The sequence below is a fragment of the Pangasianodon hypophthalmus genome, chromosome 2 (genome assembly GCF_027358585.1).
Source record: "Pangasianodon hypophthalmus isolate fPanHyp1 chromosome 2, fPanHyp1.pri, whole genome shotgun sequence".
In the NCBI taxonomy this organism is placed as follows: domain Eukaryota; kingdom Metazoa; phylum Chordata; class Actinopteri; order Siluriformes; family Pangasiidae; genus Pangasianodon; species Pangasianodon hypophthalmus.
The window spans coordinates 32,223,184-32,246,978 of record NC_069711.1 but is presented as its reverse complement, the minus strand read 5'-3'; the positions used below and the strand labels follow the sequence as shown (position 1 = coordinate 32,246,978).

Here is a 23,795-nt window from a genome sequence, read left to right as displayed (position 1 = left end):
TAAGTTGTAATAAAGCCAGATAAAGTGTGAAACACAGATTAACCAGAGAAGCGGCGGAAGAACAAAAACAACGCCCCTTTTTAGCATGACGCGTACTGATTGCGTCATCTAACAGCGCCAAAATACTGCATATACAACCTTTGCTAAAACGGAGCTTACTTTTTTTTTTTTTTTAGTTTTTTTCCGCTAGTATTTATCGTCATCGTCTAGCAGTGATGCAGAGAGCTACAAACTGCGTTTTATGGCGTGTTTTTTATCCTTTAAACGTAGGAAATGCTCCTGCTGTCATTAACCGAGGTAACTGTCATAACATAACATGTGTTAGGACTGTGTGCAGATGAATTAATATTAATACAGTAAATGATTGAGTAATTAATAAATACAGCATCAGGTTAATGGTCATAAAGAGCATTTTTCCTCATCAGCTCGAACTCTGAATATATTTAACATCCTAACAAACTTCAGTATAGTTTCTGTCCTTTATATGTTTGTCATATGATTGACTTGACCTCTGCAGAAACATGGCATCATGTGTGCATTGCATGATATGATTCCTGTATGTCATGTTTTAGTGTGTATTCTTAGCTCATTGTGTGTGTGTGTGTTTATTCCAGTAAACAGCTCGCTGTTATGCAGAAAGTACAGTACTCTTCCTCCTCCCCGGGACAAGGAGGAGAAAGCCCTGCTGGACAGCATGCTCCGCGTGGACCATGCCGGAGAATACGGGGCCAATCGCATCTACGCTGGACAGATGGCTGTGTTGGGAAGAACTCAGACAGGCCCGCTTATCCAGGTATTAAATAGTTTAAGGGTTCTTGCACAGAAGGATGTGGAGTACTTTCCTTACCTGAGGAAGACACGGCTGTGGAGGACGAGGAAGGACGGGAGAAGAAAGAAACAGACTTCCTGAGATACTGACTGTTTATATCGGGATAGGTTTACCATGAGCAATGAATCAACCCTTTCTTGAATTTCTAAAGCGTGAGATATAACTCTAGTCAGCATGATACAGCATGTCGAAGCGTGGGAACCGATATGGCACAAAGTAAGGTTGCGGAGATGTTCAAAGCCCCTATCGTTATCCTATCCTGTTATTAATAATACTATAATTACCAGTCAGTGAGAGATAATTAAAAATATAACTTCTACCATGCACCGAAGGCAAGAACTTTAAACCAGTGTTTGTGTTTAATACAATATTTGTTTAATGTTTAAATATTGAATCACACCAAATTCTGTCATTTGCATCAGCACATGTGGGACCAAGAAAAGATGCATTTGCAGAAGTTTAATGAGATCTTGGGGGAGAACCGAGTGCGACCAACACTCATGCTGCCTTTGTGGAACGTTGCAGGGTTTTTACTCGGTAGGTTCGATTCTGACTCTTTAATGATTCTGAATCTATACAATTTGATGAAGTTACACTGCAAGAATTGGACAGTGAAATGGTGTGTGTGGTGTTTTGACTTGCTTGGATGTGAAATAAAATAATGACTAATTATATGAAAATATTAAAGTGTCCACCCTAATTTAAGGGTCTTCACGCCTCATCTCACAACACGATTCGATTCAGTATTGTTAGAAATCCAGTTATAAGTTAAATCTTTATGCATTTTCATGTATCTAATTTTTTATTTCTATAGTCTATATGCTGTTTATTTCCAGTATAATCACATACTGCTTTAGAAACATTATATTTATATCTGTCCATCATGAACTACACTATCTTTTCCATTATTTAATATGACTATTTATAGCTGCTGTAACATAAGTGATAACAGGAAGTAACTTTAATGGCATTGCACAACATTAACATGCACAACACTATAAATGTATAAAAACTATGATGTGTTGTTTATAACTAACAAAAAATGTAATTGCTGGGAAATAGCTGTGGTATAAGAGGAATACAAGACTTCAGAATGTGCTGTTCTTGGAAAATTGTCAAATTTGGGGCAGTAACTCCACTTTATCACACCACCCTTTCGCTGATTATTTACCTTTAACAGCATGTCCCCAAGTGTTTTATTCCTTACTTAGAGTGTGTAGGTGTAGATGCTGAGGCTGGAAATTATTGAAGAAGATAAGAGGAGCAGGCAGCAAAATCAGCAAATTAAATTGTGTTTGTGTGTGTGTGTGTGTGTGTGTGTGAAGGAGCCTCTACAGCACTTCTGGGGAAAGAGGGAGCAATGGCCTGCACTGTGGCGGTGGAGGAGAGCATCTCTGAACACTACAACAACCAAATCCGAACGCTAATGGAAGCAGATCCTGAGAGATATGAGGAGTTATTACAGGTATGAGCCAAATCTCTAAAGCCGGCTTTACACTGTACGATTTTGGCATGACTTTGCTGCCTCAGACCAATATCACACATCATAACAGAATTCTTTGGTTGTGTGAAATGTGAGAAATTTCGGATTAAAATCTCAGAGTGTGAGCGCTGCTGTGACATTCGTCTAAAAGCCACCAGTGGGAGGATGGCAGAGGATGTCGCCAAACTCACAGGATGGCTATAAATACATAAACGAAACATGCTAACAGACAGAAGTATATCCTTATTACATCAAGAATGTTTGTATTTATACAAGCCTGTTTTCTACACAAGCCCGGATTGATGACATAAATAGGTAGTGACGTTGTTTTCTTTAATCGGAGGTCTATTGTTAGAGGATTTTGATCGTATAATCTGACACAGAGAACACGTTATCACACAGTCTGGTCTCATGCAGTGTGACAAGTAATAATGTTAAAAGGCTAAGGCTGAAATCACACAGAGTAAAACCGACGTTAGCCGTCGCACACCTCAGTGTCTATTCACTTCTAAAAGCTGTCGTGTGTGTGTGTGTGTGGTTTGCAAACTTTAATGAACATGTCTGCAACCTGTTTTTAACTCCATCAGCTCATTAAAGAGTTTCGTGACGATGAACTGGAGCACCACGACACTGGGCTGGAACACGACGCCGAATCGGTGAGCCACATGAAACATGCCTTCAGTATCAGTGACCAGTATCATGCCTTCAGTATCGTATCATATTCAATCCCTATCTTTCTGATTTTTTAAAAAAATTTATTGATTTACATTTTTTATAGTTTTCACCTACATTTTCACTTAAAAATATGTGATAATTCTATTTATTTGCAGTAATTATGAAGGAAGGCCCCTCTGAGGCTGCTCATTCTCAGAGTGGCGTAACAACAATGGAACAAATTAATAATAAGGAAATATAGTATGCTCACATTTATTCATTTTTATCCAGCATGATTTACAAGTGAGACAGAATCCAATCCAAGAATACAGCATATAAACCTCGAGCATACAGACTGCTATGAATTAACACGGGATGATTTCGGTCACTTTTTTTTTATCTCAATACAAAAACAACACTCCTGTCTAAACACTTTCTGTGATTCAGTAAAATCCTGAATAGTAAACGTTTTAATACCTTTATTTGATTAAGCAGTGCAGTGCAATGGGTCAGATATGCAACTATCCATCCACATCCTTCCTCCAGACTGGTATTGAGAAGCACTGAGGATGATGAGAGATTATGTTAACTGTAGAAGAACGTCTGTCTCCCACCATGAGCATAAAATAATGAGTTGCTACACCAAAGTATAATCAGATTTTTTTCTTTGCTGTGTGTTTCCTCCAGGTTCCTGGATATTTGGTTTTGAAGACTCTAATACAGGCCGGCTGTAAAGCTGCGATTTACATCTCGCAGCGGATTTAAAAAATCCTTTCTCGTACTGAGTCATTTTGTTTCCTTATTTAACTAGTCCAGTGTTGAGTATGACGAGGTGGAGTGTGATGTTGAGTGATGGGACACAGATCCTGCACAGGAACACAAGACACAGCTTGCTGTAAAGAACACCTCTGATGTTTCAGATAACTTAAAATAGAAATACGGGCCTGGTGCATCCATTATTTTAAGTTTTATTTAATATAATGAAGTTGTAAGATGAATTTATTTTCCTGATTATGGGCCATACCAGAATTTTCATCTGCACAGGGAAAATAGATTGATTTTTATTTTTTTTTTTTTTCTTCCCAAGGATGTTTCATTACCATTCTAATAAAATGTATGACTGTATATGCCATTGTTTTTGTTTTTATATATTTATGTAACTGTATTTCTTCCTAAATTGGTATATAATCTATATCCAGCAATGGTTACCAGAATAAACAGTGGAAGGCCAAAAGTATGTGGACACCTGATCACCACAAATTTGGAAGCACACAGTTGTATAGAATGTCTTTGTATGTTATAAATTACAGTTTCCCTTCACTGTAACTAAAAGGCCCAAACCTGTTCCAGCATGACAATGCCCCTGTGCACAAAGCGAGCTCCATGAACACATGGTGTGTGAAGGTTGGAGTGGAAGAACTCGAGTGTCCTACACAGAGACCTGCCCCCAACCCCACTCAACACCTTTGGGATGAACTGGAACACCGACTGAACCCCAGACCTCCTCACCAACATCAGCGCCTGACCTCACTAATGCTCTTGTAGCTGAATGAACACAAATCCCCACAGCCACGCTCCAACATCTAGTGGAAAGCCTTCCCAGAAGAGTGGAGCTGATTATAACAGTAAAAGGGGACTACATTTTGAATGACATGTGACTTTTGGCCATATAATGTATCTATCTATCAAGGCTCTTTAAAAAAAAAGAGGTTAAATCTAGAACCCTACAACAGAGTTGCTCTATCTGAGGGTTAGGGCTCCTTTAGTAAGCTAAAAAGCCTTTAACTATCCAAAGAATCCTCAAAATTGTTGCTCATTAAAAGTTTATGGACTCTTAGCTTTAAGATGTTTTAATAAACAAGCATTTTCTTTGTCGTTTTGCCGTAACTCATTATACACTCATCGGGTTTATTTTTAGGCAAATAGTATTACGTGTAAAGCCTTGTGGCATTCATTGCACAACACTTCCTCCTTAATCTTCAAATATCTCTTTCACAGCTTTGGTGTGTGTTTGGGGTTGTTAAAAGTCGTAGACTGAAAAACCTTTGACAGACATTGCATGCTGTTTTTAATCCGCCATCTGGTGGCAAGCAGATGTATTGTAGTTCCTGATGTTCTCTGAGCATGCAACCTGTCCAGAAGAGGGTTTTTTTCTTTTTTTCGTTTATGTCTGTGTTCTCCAGGGCATCTGCGAGCTCATGTATGTGGAAGAGGGTAGATAGCGCTTTCTTCAGAGTGTGTTGCGATGTGATTGGCTGGCTTGATGTCTCTCAGAGGAAGGAAGTGTTACCTTTGACTCTCCTCAGTAGGCAGCTGTGGTATGATCGGGGAGAGCTGACTGGTGTGTGGAAAGTTAGGGAGAGTAATTTAGGGAGAAATTGGAGGGGAATCCCCCCAAAAATGTCTGAGATTACTTACTGTTGTATTTTGGTTTTTTAAAAAAAACTGCTGTGTTTCTAGCAGTATATTCAACTGTTTCCTTTCTACCAGTTTGAGCAGCTCAACCAGGCTGGATTTTTCAGCAGGGTTATATTTAGCTCTGTGTTATAAGTTCACTTAATTGACCTGTTTTTTAAGCATTTGAGAGAAGACCTTTAAGGTTAAACCACTGCAACTCTTCCTGTAAAAATACCCTGGCCACTGCCCTAAAATGTGGGAAATCCCAAAATGACTAGCAAAAACTCTGTATTAATTTACAGAACAATCTGAATACATTTCTAAAAGAACTCTGTATGAAATAAATAATCCTGAATGTATACATGTAGTTGCTTTTTTTTTTTTTTTTAACACACCGAAAGCATGTGTCACTTTATCCCTTCTCGCCTTGTACTAGGTAACACAGGATTCAGCATTTGGATGACATCACCCTTCTGCACACACTAAGCTGAACTACTCACGAGCCGCTCTCCGTATATAAATAAACGTCACGCATACCTTCATAAATCAAGACACCCCCTCCCTTAAGCTCCTATTGAAAAACAACAGATGAGCTGGACAAGAGCAATTAAGGCGGCCTTGTTACTGGTAATGCTTCAGAATGCGTATCAGCTCACTGACGGCTTTCCAGTTCTTCTGAGGTGCTACATTCCTTCACTATGTGTGTCTTTTTTTCATATCTTAAACATGAACAGCTGCCTCTGCGTACAGCTGTAAGTTCATCTCTTGGTTCAAGGCTGCTAGACACGGCACTGTTGAATTCTCCATTCTGATTGGTCAGAGGGTGCTGATTAACTTTCTATAACAGCGACTCTGACAGTAAGGCAGCTGCAAATCACAGGTTTATATTAATGCGCTCATTCTGATATTGTTGCTATAGTAACAACTCATCTACGGGGACTCGTACAGCAGACACTGCACATACTCTAAGTCTAATGATGATCAGATTGTTTTTTTAAATGTGTTGTTATTTAGCAACGATAAACGTGTAATTGTTATTGATATGATTTTCTGTAAGGAGAAGTTTATTTAAAATTTATGGAAGGAGTCTCCAGTGTCAGAGCTTTATAACAGTCAGTGAGAAAGCTGCAACTTCAATTTTCCAATATGAGAACATCTTCTGGGCTTTTCTCAATTACAAGCTAAATTCTTTTGTATTTGTAAGAGAAAATGAGGTAATGACTTTATATCTGCTATAATGTAACATGTGACTAAAAACATTCTTTCTTGTTTTTAGTGTTTTAGTTTTTTCTTGAGACGTGTTGTTACAGGAAAATAATGAACTTCAGTGTGTTAACAGCAGGCCAAGTCAAGTCAGCTTTATTTCCATATGTTCCATATTTCCATAGGTGAGCTTGGTTACATATGAGCTTCCACTTCCAGAGCAGTTTGAAAAAGAAGGATGGAAGCCTCCATCTCTGTATCAATTATCAAGTTTAAAACTCAGTAACACTAAAATACAGACTTTCCGTGTCTTTAGGCCTAGCAGCTCTGAAGTTACTACAGCCCTTAAGTGTTCATTAAACTAAACGTCAAGTTAGATTTCAACTAAATTCAGTCACTATGAGTGTTTTCCTATTTATTTCCGCTGTTTTCCATTTGGCAGTTAAACCACTTGGTAATAACTTAGTACATCTCTTAGGGGATCAATTATTACTGCATGTTCTGCCCATGTCTGTGTGGGTTTCCTTCAGGTTGTCTGGTTTCACCCCTCCTCCCACCTCTCAAAAACATTTCCCTCAAGTTTAAGATTCAATAACAATGAAATGCAGATTTTAGTCACCTCAGCTCTGAAACCTGTTAGTGGTGCTCAAGTGGTCATGAAACTAAATTTGCAGGTGCATGAAAGACTCATCATAACATTTCAGTCAGTATGAGTATGACACGATGTTATATGGGCTGGTCAGCGTCCCTACTGTTCTCCACTTGGAAGTGAAACTACTGGGCAAATGCTTAATAATCCATCTATTAGGGAGGTGTTTATTGTTTGCATGCACTTCCTGTGTCTGTGTGGGTTTCTTCCAGGTTCTCCAGTTTCCTCCCACGTCCCAAAAACACGTCAGTAGGTGGTTTGACTACTCTGAAATGCCACTAGGTGTGTGAATGATAGTACCCTGTGATGGACTGGCATCCCAACCAGAGTGTATTCCTTCCTCACACCCAGTGTTCTTGGGATAGGCTCCTGTTCCACCTCGACCCTGACCAGGATGAAACATTTACTGAAGAAAGGAAAGAATGAATAGTCCTTAAACTGTTCACCTTCTGATCTGTGTCTTAGACATTAATCATTCTCTGATTATCAGTATCAGATTATGTGTTCTAGACATGGTTCCTCAACAAACCATCAAGATTACTGAAGCAGTGTTTGCAGTGTTATGATTATTCTTACAGCATGGAACTACACAGGAGCAGTACATCCAATCAAAAGTTAAGCCAAGGCTGGGAATTATTTTTGTTTCAGATTAATAGTGTTGACATCTTCATGATGCAAGTCTAGCATGATGCAAGGCTTTAAAAAAAAGTGACAAGCTTTGTACAGAGACATATCTGGCACCTGTGAAGGGTGACAAAATTATCGTTAAATAAAACCGTGAGTGATGACTCCAGGCACACTGCAGGTGTTAATAAGAGCAAACCATAAAAATTAACATCTATATCAACCTGTTTTTGGCACACGCTTCCCGTAATTTCAATAGGAATAATCTCACGGTTAAAATCGTTCACGCTTTACATATGTGTGACTATTTTTCATGGTCTATTGCACGACTGCTTTGCCTAAGTTCACCTCTCAGAAGAATCTGCACTGACATTGAGCAGGAAATCAGCAAAAGGGCTGTGAAAAGTCAAACTGGCTTGGTCCTCAGACTGTGAAAAATCGCTGCTGTAAATTTTGCGAGCAGTGTTAATATAAATCCACAGCACTCATAAAAACTTTCGGATGCAGATCATTGTGTTTCTTGGCTTCTAAAGCGTCATCAATCACTAAGCTTAGGGTCTGAAGCTCATACTGCCTCACAGCATCCAGTCCTTGTGCATCTTTATGTCCTATTTCCAATTATAAAATGTATTTTATATATCTCTGTAAATCATATCTTATTGGTTTGTGCTGTAAATAAAAACCCATGCTAGCAGTTTTTTTTTCTACCAGTATTCTTAACCAATAGGACAGGCATATCTTTAAGGTTTTGGCATTAAAACATATTTGTCATAAATCATTTTCCAGTTTAAAACATATTCATTTCAGTAAAAATGATTTTGTATCATTGTATATTTTTATCAGCTACCTTGATGACACTTATGGCCCTACCTAAAAATGTCTTCCATATAGATGCAGTCCAAAGGGCAAAGGATTCATTTATAAGTCATGTGCCTTAACATAAACGCTGTCTGTCAGGTAGCGATAAATTTAAAATGAACTAATGGTCCACTTTGAGGTGTGGGTGGTGCTCGGCCCTCGGTTTCTCAGAAGCTCGGACCTTTCAGCAGAATCCGGTCTGTAATACACATCATAAAGGACCTGTACACTCTTTTCATATCTAGGCTGTCCCACGCATGGACATGTGAGATGCAGTGCGTTGTCCTTAAATAGAATAGAAATTTGTCCTCCACAAGGCAATCTCACTTTCAGCTTGAATTCAGGTGTAGAAGAGGAGAAGTGCCATGGGTGAAGTGTAATTAAGTGGCTAATTTAGATATATTCTGCCACACATACTTCGGCCTACACATGCACAAAGGTGAACATTGTTCCACTCAGTGCAGCTCACAATTATACAAACACATTACAGCTAGTTAGCATAGTTGGCAATGTCGTCTTTCTAATATATTATTCAGAGGATTTCAAGATCTTTTAATGGTACTTTGTGATATTATAGATTTTTAGATTTATATGTAATTCATGTTAACTGAACTCATCAATTTAATAAGAGCTTAGGCCACAAAATCTTAGTAAATTTTTTTCATGTCCAAAAATGCATTGATTAATCTTCGTCTATCTTCTGTGAATGAGAAGTTAGTATGTGCGTGGTCTGCTGCTAAGCTGTAGCTTCATCACTCATGCGAACATGACAGTAAAATGCACATTAGTGTCATTTGGAACAGGCGAGCACATGAGTGGATGTAAGGATGTTTGCCTTTGTAAGTCATCTCACTGCTCGGGGGCCAGCAGTTGTGTTGGCACGTTTCGGATCAGCTGGGACGGCTTATGTTAGGTGTTTCAGAGAGACATGACCCTTGCGGCAATCAATCAGTGGCCATGACAGTGCGGGTGGTCGCTGACTCCAAGGCCATGTAGCTACTTCATGAGCCTCGGCTGGCCCTTCGAGCTATTCATCCAAGCATATGACCCAGTTAGGTAACTGCTGATCACTACCACAGGCCCCTGCTGATGTATCCGTCCCTGGCCTGAAACAGTGAGTGAACACCGGTCCTGCACGTGCAGGTAGGACCAGCTCCTGGTTTAGACTACATTAAGCAACTTGCATGAACTGAATTGATCTTTTTTTTTAAACAGCACTCATCATCAAAGACCAACACTAGCAACAAATGTATTCAATTCTTAAAAAGCCTTTACATGCAGACGAGGTGATGCTACCCCTCATGCCATTCACTTTCTTTTGAGTCACCAAGCTCTCTAGACCATCGAACCCACCACAAGGTTAGCATTTCACCTCCCATAATGGCTGCCTTTAGCCACCACACTTCATTACTGGACAACTTGTACTTTGCATTAATCCTTTAAAGCTTTGAGAGCCGTGTCATGAGATTGATGCCCCTAACCACGCAATCCCTCATCATCATCATCGTGCCTCTTACTGCAGGTGCCCCGTGAACAGGTCATTCATCTCCTCCAGGTCATTGCACAAATTGAGCATATTTCTCTCATTAAAAGTGTACTTGAGAACTGTTGACAAGCCCAACCATTTTAAAATTTCAGATTATGCTAGCCTTTAAAGTGCATTAAACAGCCTTGTCATGCACCAGGCACGTAAACTGCAGAGGTTTAAGTCACAGGTATTAAGTTTAGATGTTTATCGCGACCTTCTTGCATTATGGAGCGCCGAAAATGCAATTTATTACGATTCCCAGCAGCGTGGCATGCTTTGATGGGTGTCAGCTGAGAAATGTAGCTTGCTTGTAGAGCAGCGATGACACACACCTCGTCCTAGACAGTGTGTGTCAGCCCATGACCTTCTGAAGAGGCATTCCAGCTCAAGAGAATCTATCTCTTTACAGTTAAATGATCACTGAGAGTGTCTTATAGAGATACGTTAATGTAAAGTGTATCAATGAAAGAAAATGAGCATAAGTGCCAGAAATGATTTCTTTCTCCAATGCATCATGCCCCCATTTCCTTTAAAAATGTTTCTTTTTACTTCTTATATTTTAATTGAAACCTTCAGAGTACTCGTTACAAATCGCAAAGGTCTCTTCTTTTCTCACGGTTTCTTTTATCATTTCAGTTTAACACCAAATATGTCAAAAACTATGTTAAAAGCACCAACATAAAAAACTAGCAAGAATCATGTCGATTTGTCATCTACGGTGACCTTCTCATGCTACACAATGTAGTTAGCGCTATAGCTATCCGTGTGCATTTGAACATGAAGAAGTCACAAGACTGTAGTGTGGAACTTGAGGATGAGCGCCTCTAGCCCTACCTCAGTAATATGTTTCAGTATGCTTGAGTAAGGAAATCTTTCTATAAAGTTGTTTCCTTTGCCTCCTGAGAATGCATGAACTCCATCTAATGTGGAAAAGCATGTTGAGGTAAGTTCGCTAATTCGTTAATGTTAACTAGTTATATTTAACATTGATTTCAGTAGCTAACATAATTGCCTAGCTATATTCTAGCTAATGGTAAATGTTGGTTATTCACATGATATTTTACTTCTGATTAATTCGTAGAGTTACTCATGCATATGAGCAGCAAACCTACAGAGATTGAATGATGTTTTCAGCAAAAGAGTGTAGTTGCTTCACAACGAAAAGCATCTTCTAACAGTTTTAGATAATTAAAGTTACTTATGGCATTATCTTAATTTCATCAGTTACAAATGTACTTTTTATGTTTTAATACTTGAGTACGTTTAAAAGTAACAACTTTCTGACTATCACTTAAGTACATTTTTTGGCTGGATACTTCCACTTCAGTACCCCTGGCTGTAAGGCACTACTTGTGCGCTGTGTATGTAAGAGCATTGTCATTGTATTTCCCTTTGACCCACTGAGGCATCATGGGCATCTGGTCATTCTCGAGGTAAGAGTGTGTGGGTGTTTCAGCTCCAGCCACGCTCCAGAGTCTTCACTATCGATCCCAAGAGCTGCTGTCTCTTGCCAGCTTCTGCAAAAATCTGTTGAAGCAGATATCAAAGACATAAAAGACCGGCAATGCCATCTAAATGCTTTTTTTTCTAAACATTCTTGCTTGATTTACACCAGTTTTTTTCTCTCAGGTTTTTAAGTGTTTTGAGGTCTGCTTAACAGATTGTTGCAATGATTTCTGGGAAGACAGAATGAGGCTTGCACGCGTTTAAATAGCAAAAGAATGAAAGCTCGGTAGATCAAATCCAAAAAGCGATGTCATTGGATGACTTGTTTAGATATTTCGTTACTCGAATATTTTCATGTATGTGAAATATTTTCTGGCAACGCTTTAAAGCATTCAGATATCTTATCACGATAAAAGTAAAAAATATCTTAGCATCACGCAACACTGTAAAACTTGTTTTAAAAAATGTCAAATCTAAAATTGGTTACTGCATTAAAAAAATGGCATTTATACAAGATACCTGGCATTTTTTTTGCATTATTTGGCTAAATAAATAAATATATATATATAAATAAATAAATGAAATGAACGATACCATACATGCTGGTTTATCTAGGCCTGCAGAGGACAAATTAAAATTTTATTTATCTTCTCACGAGCTTCCTCGAATACAATATTAATCAAAATATTTCAGTGCAGTTCAGATTGTGCACAGAGGAAACCAAAACTTCCACCTCAGCGTTCTCAGTTTTGAAGATAAAATCAGCTGTAACATCTGTTTTATTCTAGTGTTGACTAAATTGCTTTTGCATTAAGATTCACTCACAATAATCAACGTCAGTAATGAAAATCTGATATGTTTTTTGACTCATGTCACAAAATATGTGCATATAATAATAAAGTAATAAAATAATATAATAAAATGTACACGGAAATGTTTTTCAAACATGAATTCCTGTGCACCAAAAATTAATATAAATGCTTATACTGTTATATATATATATATATATATATATATATATATATATATATATATGTATATATATATATATGTATATATATATATGTATATATATATATGTATATATATATATATATATATAAAAGCATGCTGTTTTATTAAACTAGTAGAGCTTCTTTGGGTGTAATAAGGTGTTATATAAGGTTTTGGGTGTTATATATCAATAACCATTTTTTAGTCTGTTAATTTTAACAGATTAGCAGCTGTTTTTTATTTTTAAAATGCTCAAAATGTTCTTTTTTGTATAGATTAATTAGAGGTTTGAGATTCTACTTAGCATTAAATGCAGTAAATTGCATAAATGCAAAAAAAACAAAAAACATAAACAATTATGTCTTAGCAAGTGAGAATACCTTACATACAGGCAAATTTATCTAATATTCATCTTTATGAAGTAATACTAAAACAAATATAGGGTTATTAAGCCCATGTCTAGATATATTTGCTAATGGTAATCTTGAAATTGTCATGAAATTGTTTAAAAAGGAGCAAAATTCTATATATAAACAATTTTGAGCTTGAAAATAGTCACAAATGTCTACAAATGTCTAGAAATAGGCTTAGTACACATATATTTCTTATATATTGACCTCTTAATGAGAAATATTTGATCAATTCGGCTTTATTTATGATATTTTCACTATGATATAATGTATTAGAGTGAAGTATTCATTAGACATCCAGGAAATTTGTTCCTTGTTGATGACTGGCATATAAACACCATTTAACTCAGGACCTGTTGTTTCTCGCTCCAGCGTGTAGTAGACGTTCACTCCACTGACCTGTTGCATGCCATGTATCTGAAGGGCCGTGCAGGTATTTCAGCCATGTAGGTGTTTAAATCAAAGCCGGCCTGAGCCGTCAGCGAGGGAGGAGTTGTTGTGGGACGCATTTCGAGGGGTAGGGCCTGTGTTTGAAATATGGTTGGTAGAGTGCCTGTTATCTTTTCTCCTCGGCATCAAGCGTCCAGCGCCGGTGTGTCATCAGTTACAGCCCAGAGCTGGCACTGGCTCAAAGTGTGTGGGGTGGGGGGAGAGATGCTAGGAAATGCAATCCATATGGTGGCACTATAAAACCTAGCACATCCATATCCATAGTCCAAGATCATCGCTGCAGGCTTCAATAAACCATCAAGTCAATAACTCTCAATTCTTCACAGCGGCCACGGTGGTCCACACAACAGAAGACTTCTACAGAGCACAAGGTGACCAGGACCGGGTGATTATAAAGGGTATGTTTCTTTTGCTGTAAATATTTTATCCCAATTCATTATTATTAGGTGTGATTAATTACATTCAGTAATGTCACAATGCCAGTTGAGTGGTAAAAATAAGTCAAGGTGAGTGGAATTATCAAACTCAGGTGAACATATAGTGATTATTGAAGATTACCCCATTTCTAGATACAATCACTCATTTTAATCTTCATTGTCTTATTCCATTGGTGGATAACTTTGCGAAATCCAAAAAAAAGTCCAAATTCAAGACAATTTGAGGGTGAGTGGACTTACCAAAACTAGGCAAGAAAATTCTATCTTTGGCAAATGTATCTACTATTTCTCACTTTGAAATGATTATATAACAAATATAAGACTATTACACTCGTTTCTAGATCTTTTTCACTCATTTTAAGCTTCATTATCTTCTTCTGTTGGTGGATATCTTTGCGTATTTCAATCACTGATTTCTACAAAGCTAAATTCAAGCTTGAAATGAGTAAAAATGCATAGAAATAGGCTTAATATTCTTATTTGTTACTTCATAATAAAAAATTATATTAGAGACATTTTACTTTATTTAAGATACATGTATTCTATCCCATTTTCTTTGTACTTTTTATTACATTAAGTAAAGTCATAATGTCAGTTAACAGTAAGTCAAGGCAAGTGGACTTAGCAAGTGATAATATCTTGAATAAAGGCAGATCTATTTAATATTTCTCATTATTTAATGATTATAAAACAAATGAAAGACTATTAAGCCAATTTCTAGACATTTCTACTCATTTTAACCTTGAAATTTTATTCTGTTAGCACATAACTGCATAGTTCAAGCATTTACTACTAGAAAGACAATTTCAAGCTCACAAATGTGTAGAAATAAATTTAATAAACTCCTATTTGCTATGTAACAGCATCATAATGAGAAATATTACACAAATTTGACTTTATTGAAGATATATTTATTGTATTGTATTACATGTCGGCTTGTTCTGTTGGCTGATAACTTTGCTTATTTCACGCGTTTACGTCTAGAAAGCCAAAGTTGCGTTTGAAATAGGTTTTATGCACTTAGATGTGTTATCTCGTATTGAGAAATATTAGATGAATCTGATCACATTATTATGTGTGAGGAATTACTTTAAGTCATATTATAAAGTTAAAGCAAGCAGAGTTTTCATATTTTAAAGATTATAACACATGAATGACTACTTCTTCTACTTCTTTTCCTTCTTCTTCAAAGGAGGTCCTGCTGGATTTGATATGAAGATCCTGTGTCATGTAATATTCCTGCTCATGCTGGGAGCCATTTATTGCCAGAACAACCGAAATGCCAAACCCAGCGGCAGAGCAGCTAAAAAACCCAGCAGTCCGTCTGCAGAGGTCGGCCCAGACGATGACTCTGGCAAAGACACGCGTGCGGGGAACCAGCAGACAGCATCTGCTAACAAGCCGGCCGATGACATGAAGCTGCACCTCCTGAAGAACACGCCAGCCACGTGCAATGACGGCACTGCGGCTGGGTGAGAGCATGAGATCGTCAGAGCTTCTTCACCTCATTCTTAAAGCGGGGTGGTGTATTGATGTGAAGCAGAGAGCTGTTACAGATAGCACCGTGTTTTATTCCTCTTATTCCACAGAAATTTTTCAAAGCAATTTTTATATTTATTAAAAAAGCAACATGGTTAACTTTTTATCCATTTATGGTTACATTTAATGTTGTGAAATATCCACAAAACAAGTTATCACTTGCGTTATAGCAGCTATAAACAGTCATTCCCTCATCAGCCTCTGTTGAAGTTTAATAAGAAAAAAAAAACCGCAGCTTGACATGTTACAGAGAAACCATAAAGCGCAAAGTTGTCCATCTTGAAGACTTCTGTCAGTTACAGTTTAGTGATGCACACTGATATATTTTTTAAATTAGACATACTGTATTTATTATATAAAACGAACTAATAAGAACAGATATGTATAAATGTTGCATGACAAACAGACTCTATTATGAAAACGTCCTGATATGGCCATGACCTGAGCATGTCCTAGGCTCATCCGTAACCTCTTCCTATTCTATCCCATTCTATATTTATTCTCCATCCACAGGTTTTACCTAAAGGAGTTCAAAGGAAGCAAGAGGTGGCTGATATTTTTGGAGGGTGAGTATTTAAAACGGGGTTAATTTTGTCAAGGGGCCGTCAGCGGGCTTAAATGCTCTGCTCGGCGTTATTTTGACTGCCGCTCATCTTCTTGGAGGCGTGCTTTTTTTTGTTGTTTTTTTGGACTGTGTGACGCCGTGTTGCTTCACTTGCATTACATGTACGATTGATGGTGTCAGCACGGGGCAAGAAAAGAAACCCACTATGTAGCTGGATTGGAAAACAATAATAAACCTGCTGAGGCTCTGTAGTGGGAGAGTATGACTGTATTTTTGAGAGGAATTCTTTACTCAGTTAAAAAATGAAATTCCTCATATAAATAAATCCTTTGGTAAAAGTTGAAGTTTCAACTTCTTCACTTGTGTTAAAGTAGAAAAGTATAAACAATGTCTGTGACATGAAAGATATTATATCTTTATATATATATATATATATATATATATATATATATATATATATATATATATATATATATATAAAAGTTTACAATAATTTTTTATAATTTCAATAATTACAATAATTACAATAATCTCAATAATTTCCAAATTATTTGACGGTTAAGCGACGGTTAGAAAGTCGTTTTCACTCATAGCTTCACAGTTTAGCAGGTTATTTAGCATATTAGCATGTTTGTTATTTTGTTCTTTCTTATGAACAAGTACACGGCGGACATTTTGTTTTTTATTTAGTTTTTATTTAGTTCTTTTTTTTTCAATTTGGTTTAGCTTTTTATACAATTATCTGACACATCTAAAACTACAACAGTCACATAGCACTATCTGTGTTGAAAAAAAAAGATATAAAACACCACATATCTTTGGTATGAAAAGAGGCAAAAGTTAGCATAGACCTCTGTGGGTTAAAGTAAAAGTAGAAAAAAGATTCACATGTCTGATTTTAGTTACTGATGGTAAATTAGTTCCACTTTCTCCAAGGAACCAAGGTACATGGAATAACATTAGCTAAGGCTAACAACAGCTTTATTCCTAATCTGTCAAATGTTAGCTAGCATGATAATAACTAGCTGAATGCTAATAGCTAGCTCCCACGCTAAATACAAAGTGTGTGTAGCAGCAGATATGCAGCAGTGATGGGTATTAGGTCTCATTCTCACAAGAAGAATGTAAGCAGAGATTTTTCTTTGAAAAAGTATTAGGTGAAGGTTAGGTTTAAATGCAAAAAATGTAAACACAATTCAGTTCTAACAAACAGTGAAATGATAACACTAATTCAATACATTATGAGTTTAATTTTATACTCAGGAAGACTTTATACTCCTAAACCTTCGTTTAGTGATGTGAGAGTTAGCACTCTTACACATTTCTGCACCAGTCATGCCTCTCGCTGCTGCTTTTACAGCATGGCCTGGTGCAGGTGGTCCATACCTCGAGAGCCTGAACAGCAGCCTAACGGGGCTGCCCTAGTCAAACCGGATGTCCGGCTAATATTAGTGAATTATTTTTAGGTGGTTGGTGCTGTTACAACAAAGAGACCTGTGATTCCAGATATAAAAATATCCCTCGCCTGATGAGCTCAACTGACTGGCCACAGACACGCAAAGGTAGGCTGCTGTCTATCACTTCCTGTAGCACTAACATGACATGCCAACGCTCTCTCTCTCTCGCTTGCTTTCACTTTTAAGTGCCCGAGGCTTGAATCTGTGTGATGTTTTTGTTTTTGTTTTTTTTTAGGAACTGGAATCCTGTCTTCACAAGCTGATGAGAATCCACACTGGTATAATTCCAACATTGTGTAAGTGCATCAAAAGTGTAACAGGGAAACCAAAAGTGTAACAGCGAAACAAATCTGATATTTAATGTAATTTTCTGTGTTTTGTGACCAGGTTTGTCCCCTACTGCTCCAGTGATGTGTGGAGTGGTAACAAACCAGCAGCAAAGACCAAACAGGCAAAAGAAACAGGTGACACTCTATCTTCTATTAGTACATGGATATAAGTTTGCTTAAAGCTATATTGAATTGAATGTTTTATTACAAATATCCAATCAGGGGAGTAAAATATACTCTAACCCATGGGTTCTCAACCTTTTTTTGCCCAAAATGATACCATTTTACGGGCACAAAATTCTCATGACCACTCCACCACCGCCACCCCAACAGTGCCTACACTTAGTTCAAATTAGTTGTACAAATATACGATTTTGTACAAATAATAGTACAAATCGGGTCCCTGGAGGACTAGTGGTTAGACCTCAGCGCTCTCACCACGGGTTTATATCAGTGTGCTCATTCTAATATGTTATAGTTTCAGTAGTAACAACCCGTTGGGATGGGCTTCGATTCTAGGCCAGGGAACTGCACACGACAGATAATGTGCGTTCTGAGATGCTTTTCTGCTCACCACGGTTGTAAAGAGTGGTTATATGAGTTACCTTAGCCTTCCTGTCAACTCAAATGAGTCTGGCCATTCTCCTCTGATCTCTCTCATCAACAAGGTGTTTCCGCCAGCAGCAGAACTGCTTACATCCATACAACAGTTAAAGTCACTGAGATGTTTGATGTGAACATTAACTGAAGATTTTGACCGGTATCTGCATCATTTATGCTTTTTATGTTTGTGTCTGCTCCATGTCAGAGTACTCCTTCATGGGATCTGTGATCATCCGGGAGCTGATCAAAGAGCTTGCAACAAAAGGACTGAAACAGGCCAAAGTGGTGATGCTGGCTGGAACGAGGTAATGTGTAAGGAATAAAACACAATGGGAAATGCTGTTATAGAAAAAATAATCTGACACATGGATTTTAATCTGTTTATGTGGAACATCATCCATACAAGCCCATCCCAAGAGGTTGTTACTACTGAAACTATAACATATTAGAATGAGCACACTGATATAAACCCGTGACAATCAGAATGAAGAATTCAACAGTGCTGTGGTAATTTTTCATTAAATTAGATGGCTTATTAAAGTGGGAGTTATGTCTAGGATTGTGTCTTCTTAAGCTTGGTAAGGCCAAGATACGTATCAGTAGCCACTCATTATAACAGTCAAGATACATTTAGATCTCAATAACTGGAAACAATGGACACAGAGGCACTGGGTCAGAGGGCTTAAACACTTTCTCCATGTATGGACCAGCTCCTTGCCGGCACCATCCGAGCAGCACACATAACCCTGGCAGGAGCTCTATTTTCAGCCCATGCTGTCGTCCGCCATGAAGATGTATACCGCTATGACATAATATCTATGTATATCCCTCCACAATGGGATGTTGAGTTCTGAAGATTCTTCCCAGATTAGTGGCATGTTTGGTCGGCCAAAAAAAGAATGCACAGCCATGCACACGGTTATCACACCAGTGAGACATCCCATGTTTTTTTCTATCCAAGTCAGGTTTATTTTGGCTGCATTTGTAGGGATAGAAAGGGGTAAAATGTGTTTGCTCCATCTTACCTGCAGTGCTGGAGGTACAGGTGTGATGCTGAACATCGAGAAGGTGGCCAGTCAGCTGGAGCAGTTCGGTGCAGATGTGCAGGTTCGAGGCTTGGTCGATTCCGGATGGTTTCTGGAGAGCAAGCAGCAAAAGACCCAAGAGTGTCCAGACAGTCTCTCTTGCACTCCGGTTGATGCTATCAAGAAAGGGTTGCGGTAAATTCAATTGCTCTCGTATAAAGCATTTTCATAGTGCTTACACTTTCACACATCATTCAATTTTTTAAATTAGAGAATAAATCATTTTTTCTCCACAGAATGTGGAATGGGGTTATTCCGGAGAAGTGTAAGCAGCACTACAAGCGAGGCGAGGAGTGGCAATGCTTTTTCGGACACAAGCTGTACTCCTTCTTGAGCTGTGAGTTTGTGTACAATCAGTGGGCCAGGGACTGGGCTTGAATTGAGAACTCCATATAGAACATTTAAGGGATTCCTCTGATTTAAGGGACAAATCAGTGAATTATTTTATGGTGCTAGATGGAAGTGTACACCAATTTTTCCATAATGTTATTGTTCATTATTGTGGTCAGTAGGTTTTAACAGGTATTTAAAATATCAGGCTTATTTCATGCTTTCTTGCAACAGTGAATCAGATCAGATGAAATTTAAAATCTGTTCTGTGTTCAGCTCCACTGTTTGTGGTTCAGTGGCTTTTTGATGAGGAACAGTTGCGTGTGGAAAACATCTACGTGGGCGGACAGTCTCTTTCCGAGCAGCAGTGGACCTACATGCAGAATCTCGGGAAAGAACTGAAAAACTCCCTCAAAGATGTCACGTAAGTGCTGCACTCTCACAAAGCTACTCTGTGGTTCCTCATTTCACATTTACACATGATAGAATACAATTTATAGAAGAAAATAGTTGCAGATAGAACATCTGATTAAAAAGTGTCAGTAATTATTATTAAGGAAGTATTTTTTAAACATATACTAAACTAAGTGCTAAACTAAACATGTAGTTTAGTAAAGCTATAAGGTGGCTTCTACAGGAAAGTCTATGCTATAGATAAGCACCTCTCATCATGTGTTTATTTTTTTTTCAGTGCTGTGTTCGCCCCGTCCTGCCTGTCCCACACACTGATCACTAAAAGGTAAGGACACCGCAGCCACACACGGTGAGCTCATGCTGCTGTTTTTGACCACACATCCATCATGTCACATTCTGGATGTCACCAAAATGCCACCTCACACTTTCACACACCTAGCCAGTGGCCCCTCGCTGGGCGTAATGATAGCTCGGACCACCCGGGGTTTATGTGGGCCATAAAATGACCTCATGAATGTATTTGTATCTGTTACAAACACATTAAATGTAATTAATCAAGCAAGGAAAACGTTAGAGAATATATCCTATCCTGATGAAAATCCTTACATGGCCATGTTTTGATTGAGCACATGATGCTTGTACCTGTCTTCACCACTTCCTAATCTTATTTCAGTAACTGGATGGACTTCCAAGTGAAGGGCACATCTCTGTCTCGCGCACTCCAGTGCTGGGACAGAAGCCTTCAGGAGGCCAACAAGAACAGCAAGACGGCTCTGAAAGGCTGCCCTTTCCACCTGATCGACACATGCCAATACCCTCAGTGCAACCCGACGTGTCCGGCGCTGATTGACCAGGCCACGCAGCAGGAGATGACCCTGCTCCAGGTGCTGGCCAGCATGGGTGTGGACCTGCAGAAGCTCGGTCTGGACACACGGCGTGACGGCAGCGCTTCCTCCAGCATGATTAGCAACGGTGGCTAAGGAGTGATAGTTGAGTGATAGTAGAGTTTCCTCAGTGGCGACCCTTAGAGTCACTCTTTTGTGTTCCAAAGAGGTTGAGATCTTTGAGCCGTGAGTATGTATTTGGATTTCTGTGCCAAATGTGTGCAAGTAGGATGGACTTTTGGAAGTAAAGCATGAGTTATGATTATGTATCTAGTCACAGTTAATCCATAGTTAACCTGCAACTCGTGTATGTGGAGATTAGATTGAAGGGTCGTTTTTTTAATTTCACTCAAACTGCTTTATTCAAACAAGATGTTTTTGTACAGGGAACACCTTACTGCAAGAGGAAAGAGAGCATGAGGTAACAATACCAGTCAATTCTAGAGATCTTTTCAGACTGGATTAATAGTATACACTCCTGGGAACAAAGCTTATCAGTACTCCATACTGTACCCAAGGTGCATGACATGTTGGGGTTGGTAGCCTGATAGTCAAACAGAAACGACATACCTAAAGGTTATCTATTTATTATCTTTTGGCTTAGTTGAGAAGAGTGTGATATCCTTTCAGTTATGAATATATACTGGTATTAAATGCCATACAGTAAGATAATTTATATATTCATTTCACATTTTCAGTATGAACTGAATATAAAGTAAAATATATTGCATTATCATGAATGTAAATCAAGTGCCTTTGATATTTATCGGCTGCTGAACACTAATAAATGTGTAACATAAGCTTCAGTGTCAAATGCTTTTTCCCTCATTAAAACTATTAAACCTCATGTTTGTATAGTAAGCATTAATGTACCATTTTGTATCACACAGTAAGACAGAAATTATTCACATTTACTACGTTTAATATTATTGATGTAAAGTTAAAAACTAAAAATACTGTAATTAAGCATGAAACATTAAGACATACCTGTAAGGCTTTGTGCAATACATAAGACATCCTATATAAATTAAAAAGAATGAACAAAGCCATGAACAAAACATTAACCTTGTATATTTTAAAAAGAGAGGCTTGTTTATAGCTGCTATAATGTAACTGGTAACAGGAACTAACTTGCTTTGTGGACGTTCCACAACATGAAAAGTATCTAGAAATGGATAAAAGGTATGATGTTTCATTATTTAATACATAAAAATATGTAATTGTTGGCAAATTGTTGTGGTATAAAATGGAATAAACATTTGTGCTGTTATTGGAAAATAATCAACTTCGCTGTGGTAACAGTAACTCCACTTCATCACCCCACACCATCGCTGATTACTTTTCCTATACCAGCACGTCCTGAGTGTTTTATTCCCTACTTAGTCAACACATCGTACCCCTTACACATTTCTTAATTAAATATCTTAATTATCTTTCTAACAAATCAGAAATATGGATATGTAATAGTGACTATAGAATTAAGTCTAATCTTCTTAGTTTGATAGTTTCTCAAATAAGAACTGATTTATCTTATTAAAAAAAGGGCACTTCAAGGAAATTAAAGGAAGAGGAAGAGCTGGAGATCAGATATGACATGATTAGAGATTAAATTGTTATATTCGTGCTAATTATCCTGTAATTAATCTGTAAAAAGGAGCTCAGACGTTAGAGTTCTGTGCTATTGGTCTGAAGGTTAAATCCCACAAGAGTCAATAACAGACCCATGAGTAATTTACAGAACCGTGAAATGTCTCACTGGTAAAGACGCTGGTCTTAAGAGCTCACAAATAAAGAAAATGTGATCTTTATGTGAATCATAACGTTAGATTTGTATAGTCATGTTGTGGCATACTCGGCTCTGTTCCTCGTATGAGATATGATCATTAATGTGGTTTAAAAAAAAAAACCTGAAAAAGTTTTTTTTTTTTTTTGTCAGACTACTTTCTGTTCCTCGGAAATACGTTTTTCATATTCAGTTCCTTGTTCTCTGTGGGTAAAAAAGCTGAAAAACAAAACCTACCATTTTTTACAAAAAAAAAAAAAAGATTTTACTCTTCTAATTCTAATTTGTGTTTCAAGTGTGTCAAAATAATAATAATAATAATTAACTTTATTTAACATGCACCCCAAAGTGCTTTCCAGTGTGAAGCAAAAAAGACAGAAAAACAAAAACAAAACATAGTAAAAAAAAAAAATTGGAAAAATTGGCAGATAATAACAATGCAAGTAATGGACGAATATAATAATAATATGAAATTTATATATATATGTAAATCTAAAAAAACTGAATAAAAGTACAACAATTAAAATAGGACAAACATATTATAAGCATCCAGTGGACACAATTGATATAAAAAGTTCAAATGGCAGGTTTTTGTGAAGTAAAAGAATGAAACTAAGATAAATCACATCAGATCATTTCCCACCTTTTGAAATTGCAAAGTATACAAATAAAGAGAAAAACAATCAGAATTTTTTTTAGGGAAAAAACTTACAATAATCTGGCTGCATAAGTGTTCACACCCCTAAACTACTACTTGGTTGAAGCACCTTTTGATTTTATTACACCACTCAGTCTTTTTATATTCTATCATTGTGGCACATCTTGACTTGGCAATATTATCCCAC

General features: G+C 37.6%; 2 protein-coding genes across 2 annotated transcripts; both read left to right on the top strand.

Moving 5' to 3' along the window:
- The first annotated feature begins 102 nt into the window (after positions 1 to 102).
- Positions 103 to 4,841, top strand: coq7 (coenzyme Q7 homolog, ubiquinone (yeast)). Its single transcript, XM_026933448.3, has 6 exons — positions 103 to 297; positions 615 to 793; positions 1,252 to 1,366; positions 2,155 to 2,294; positions 2,900 to 2,968; positions 3,654 to 4,841. The coding sequence occupies exons 1-6, from the start codon at positions 216 to 218 to the stop codon at positions 3,729 to 3,731; spliced, it is 663 nt and encodes a 220-aa protein (XP_026789249.1). The 5' UTR covers positions 103 to 215; the 3' UTR covers positions 3,732 to 4,841.
- An 8,776-nt stretch (positions 4,842 to 13,617) lies between these two features.
- notum2 (notum pectinacetylesterase 2) lies at positions 13,618 to 21,967 on the top strand. The gene is made up of 12 exons (XM_026933494.3): positions 13,618 to 13,922; positions 15,154 to 15,433; positions 16,014 to 16,066; positions 17,532 to 17,627; positions 17,758 to 17,818; positions 17,910 to 17,986; positions 18,660 to 18,759; positions 19,486 to 19,674; positions 19,776 to 19,876; positions 20,146 to 20,293; positions 20,561 to 20,608; positions 20,957 to 21,967. The coding sequence occupies exons 2-12, from the start codon at positions 15,174 to 15,176 to the stop codon at positions 21,261 to 21,263; spliced, it is 1,440 nt and encodes a 479-aa protein (XP_026789295.3). The 5' UTR covers positions 13,618 to 13,922; positions 15,154 to 15,173; the 3' UTR covers positions 21,264 to 21,967.
- Positions 21,968 to 23,795: the final 1,828 nt, after the last annotated feature.

Excerpts from the sequence above, each read along its gene's own strand:
- coq7 (XM_026933448.3), top strand. The coding sequence starts at position 216 with ATGCAGAGAGCTACAAACTGCGTTTTATGGCGTGTTTTTTATCCTTTA. Across the intron at positions 298-614 it reads TCCTGCTGTCATTAACCGAG|TAAACAGCTCGCTGTTATGC; the intron begins GTAACTGTCATA and ends TGTTTATTCCAG. Across the intron at positions 1,367-2,154 it reads CGTTGCAGGGTTTTTACTCG|GAGCCTCTACAGCACTTCTG; the intron begins GTAGGTTCGATT and ends GTGTGTGTGAAG.
- notum2 (XM_026933494.3), top strand. The coding sequence starts at position 15,174 with ATGAAGATCCTGTGTCATGTAATATTCCTGCTCATGCTGGGAGCCATT. Across the intron at positions 19,877-20,145 it reads GCTGTACTCCTTCTTGAGCT|CTCCACTGTTTGTGGTTCAG; the intron begins GTGAGTTTGTGT and ends TTCTGTGTTCAG. Across the intron at positions 20,609-20,956 it reads CACACACTGATCACTAAAAG|TAACTGGATGGACTTCCAAG; the intron begins GTAAGGACACCG and ends ATCTTATTTCAG.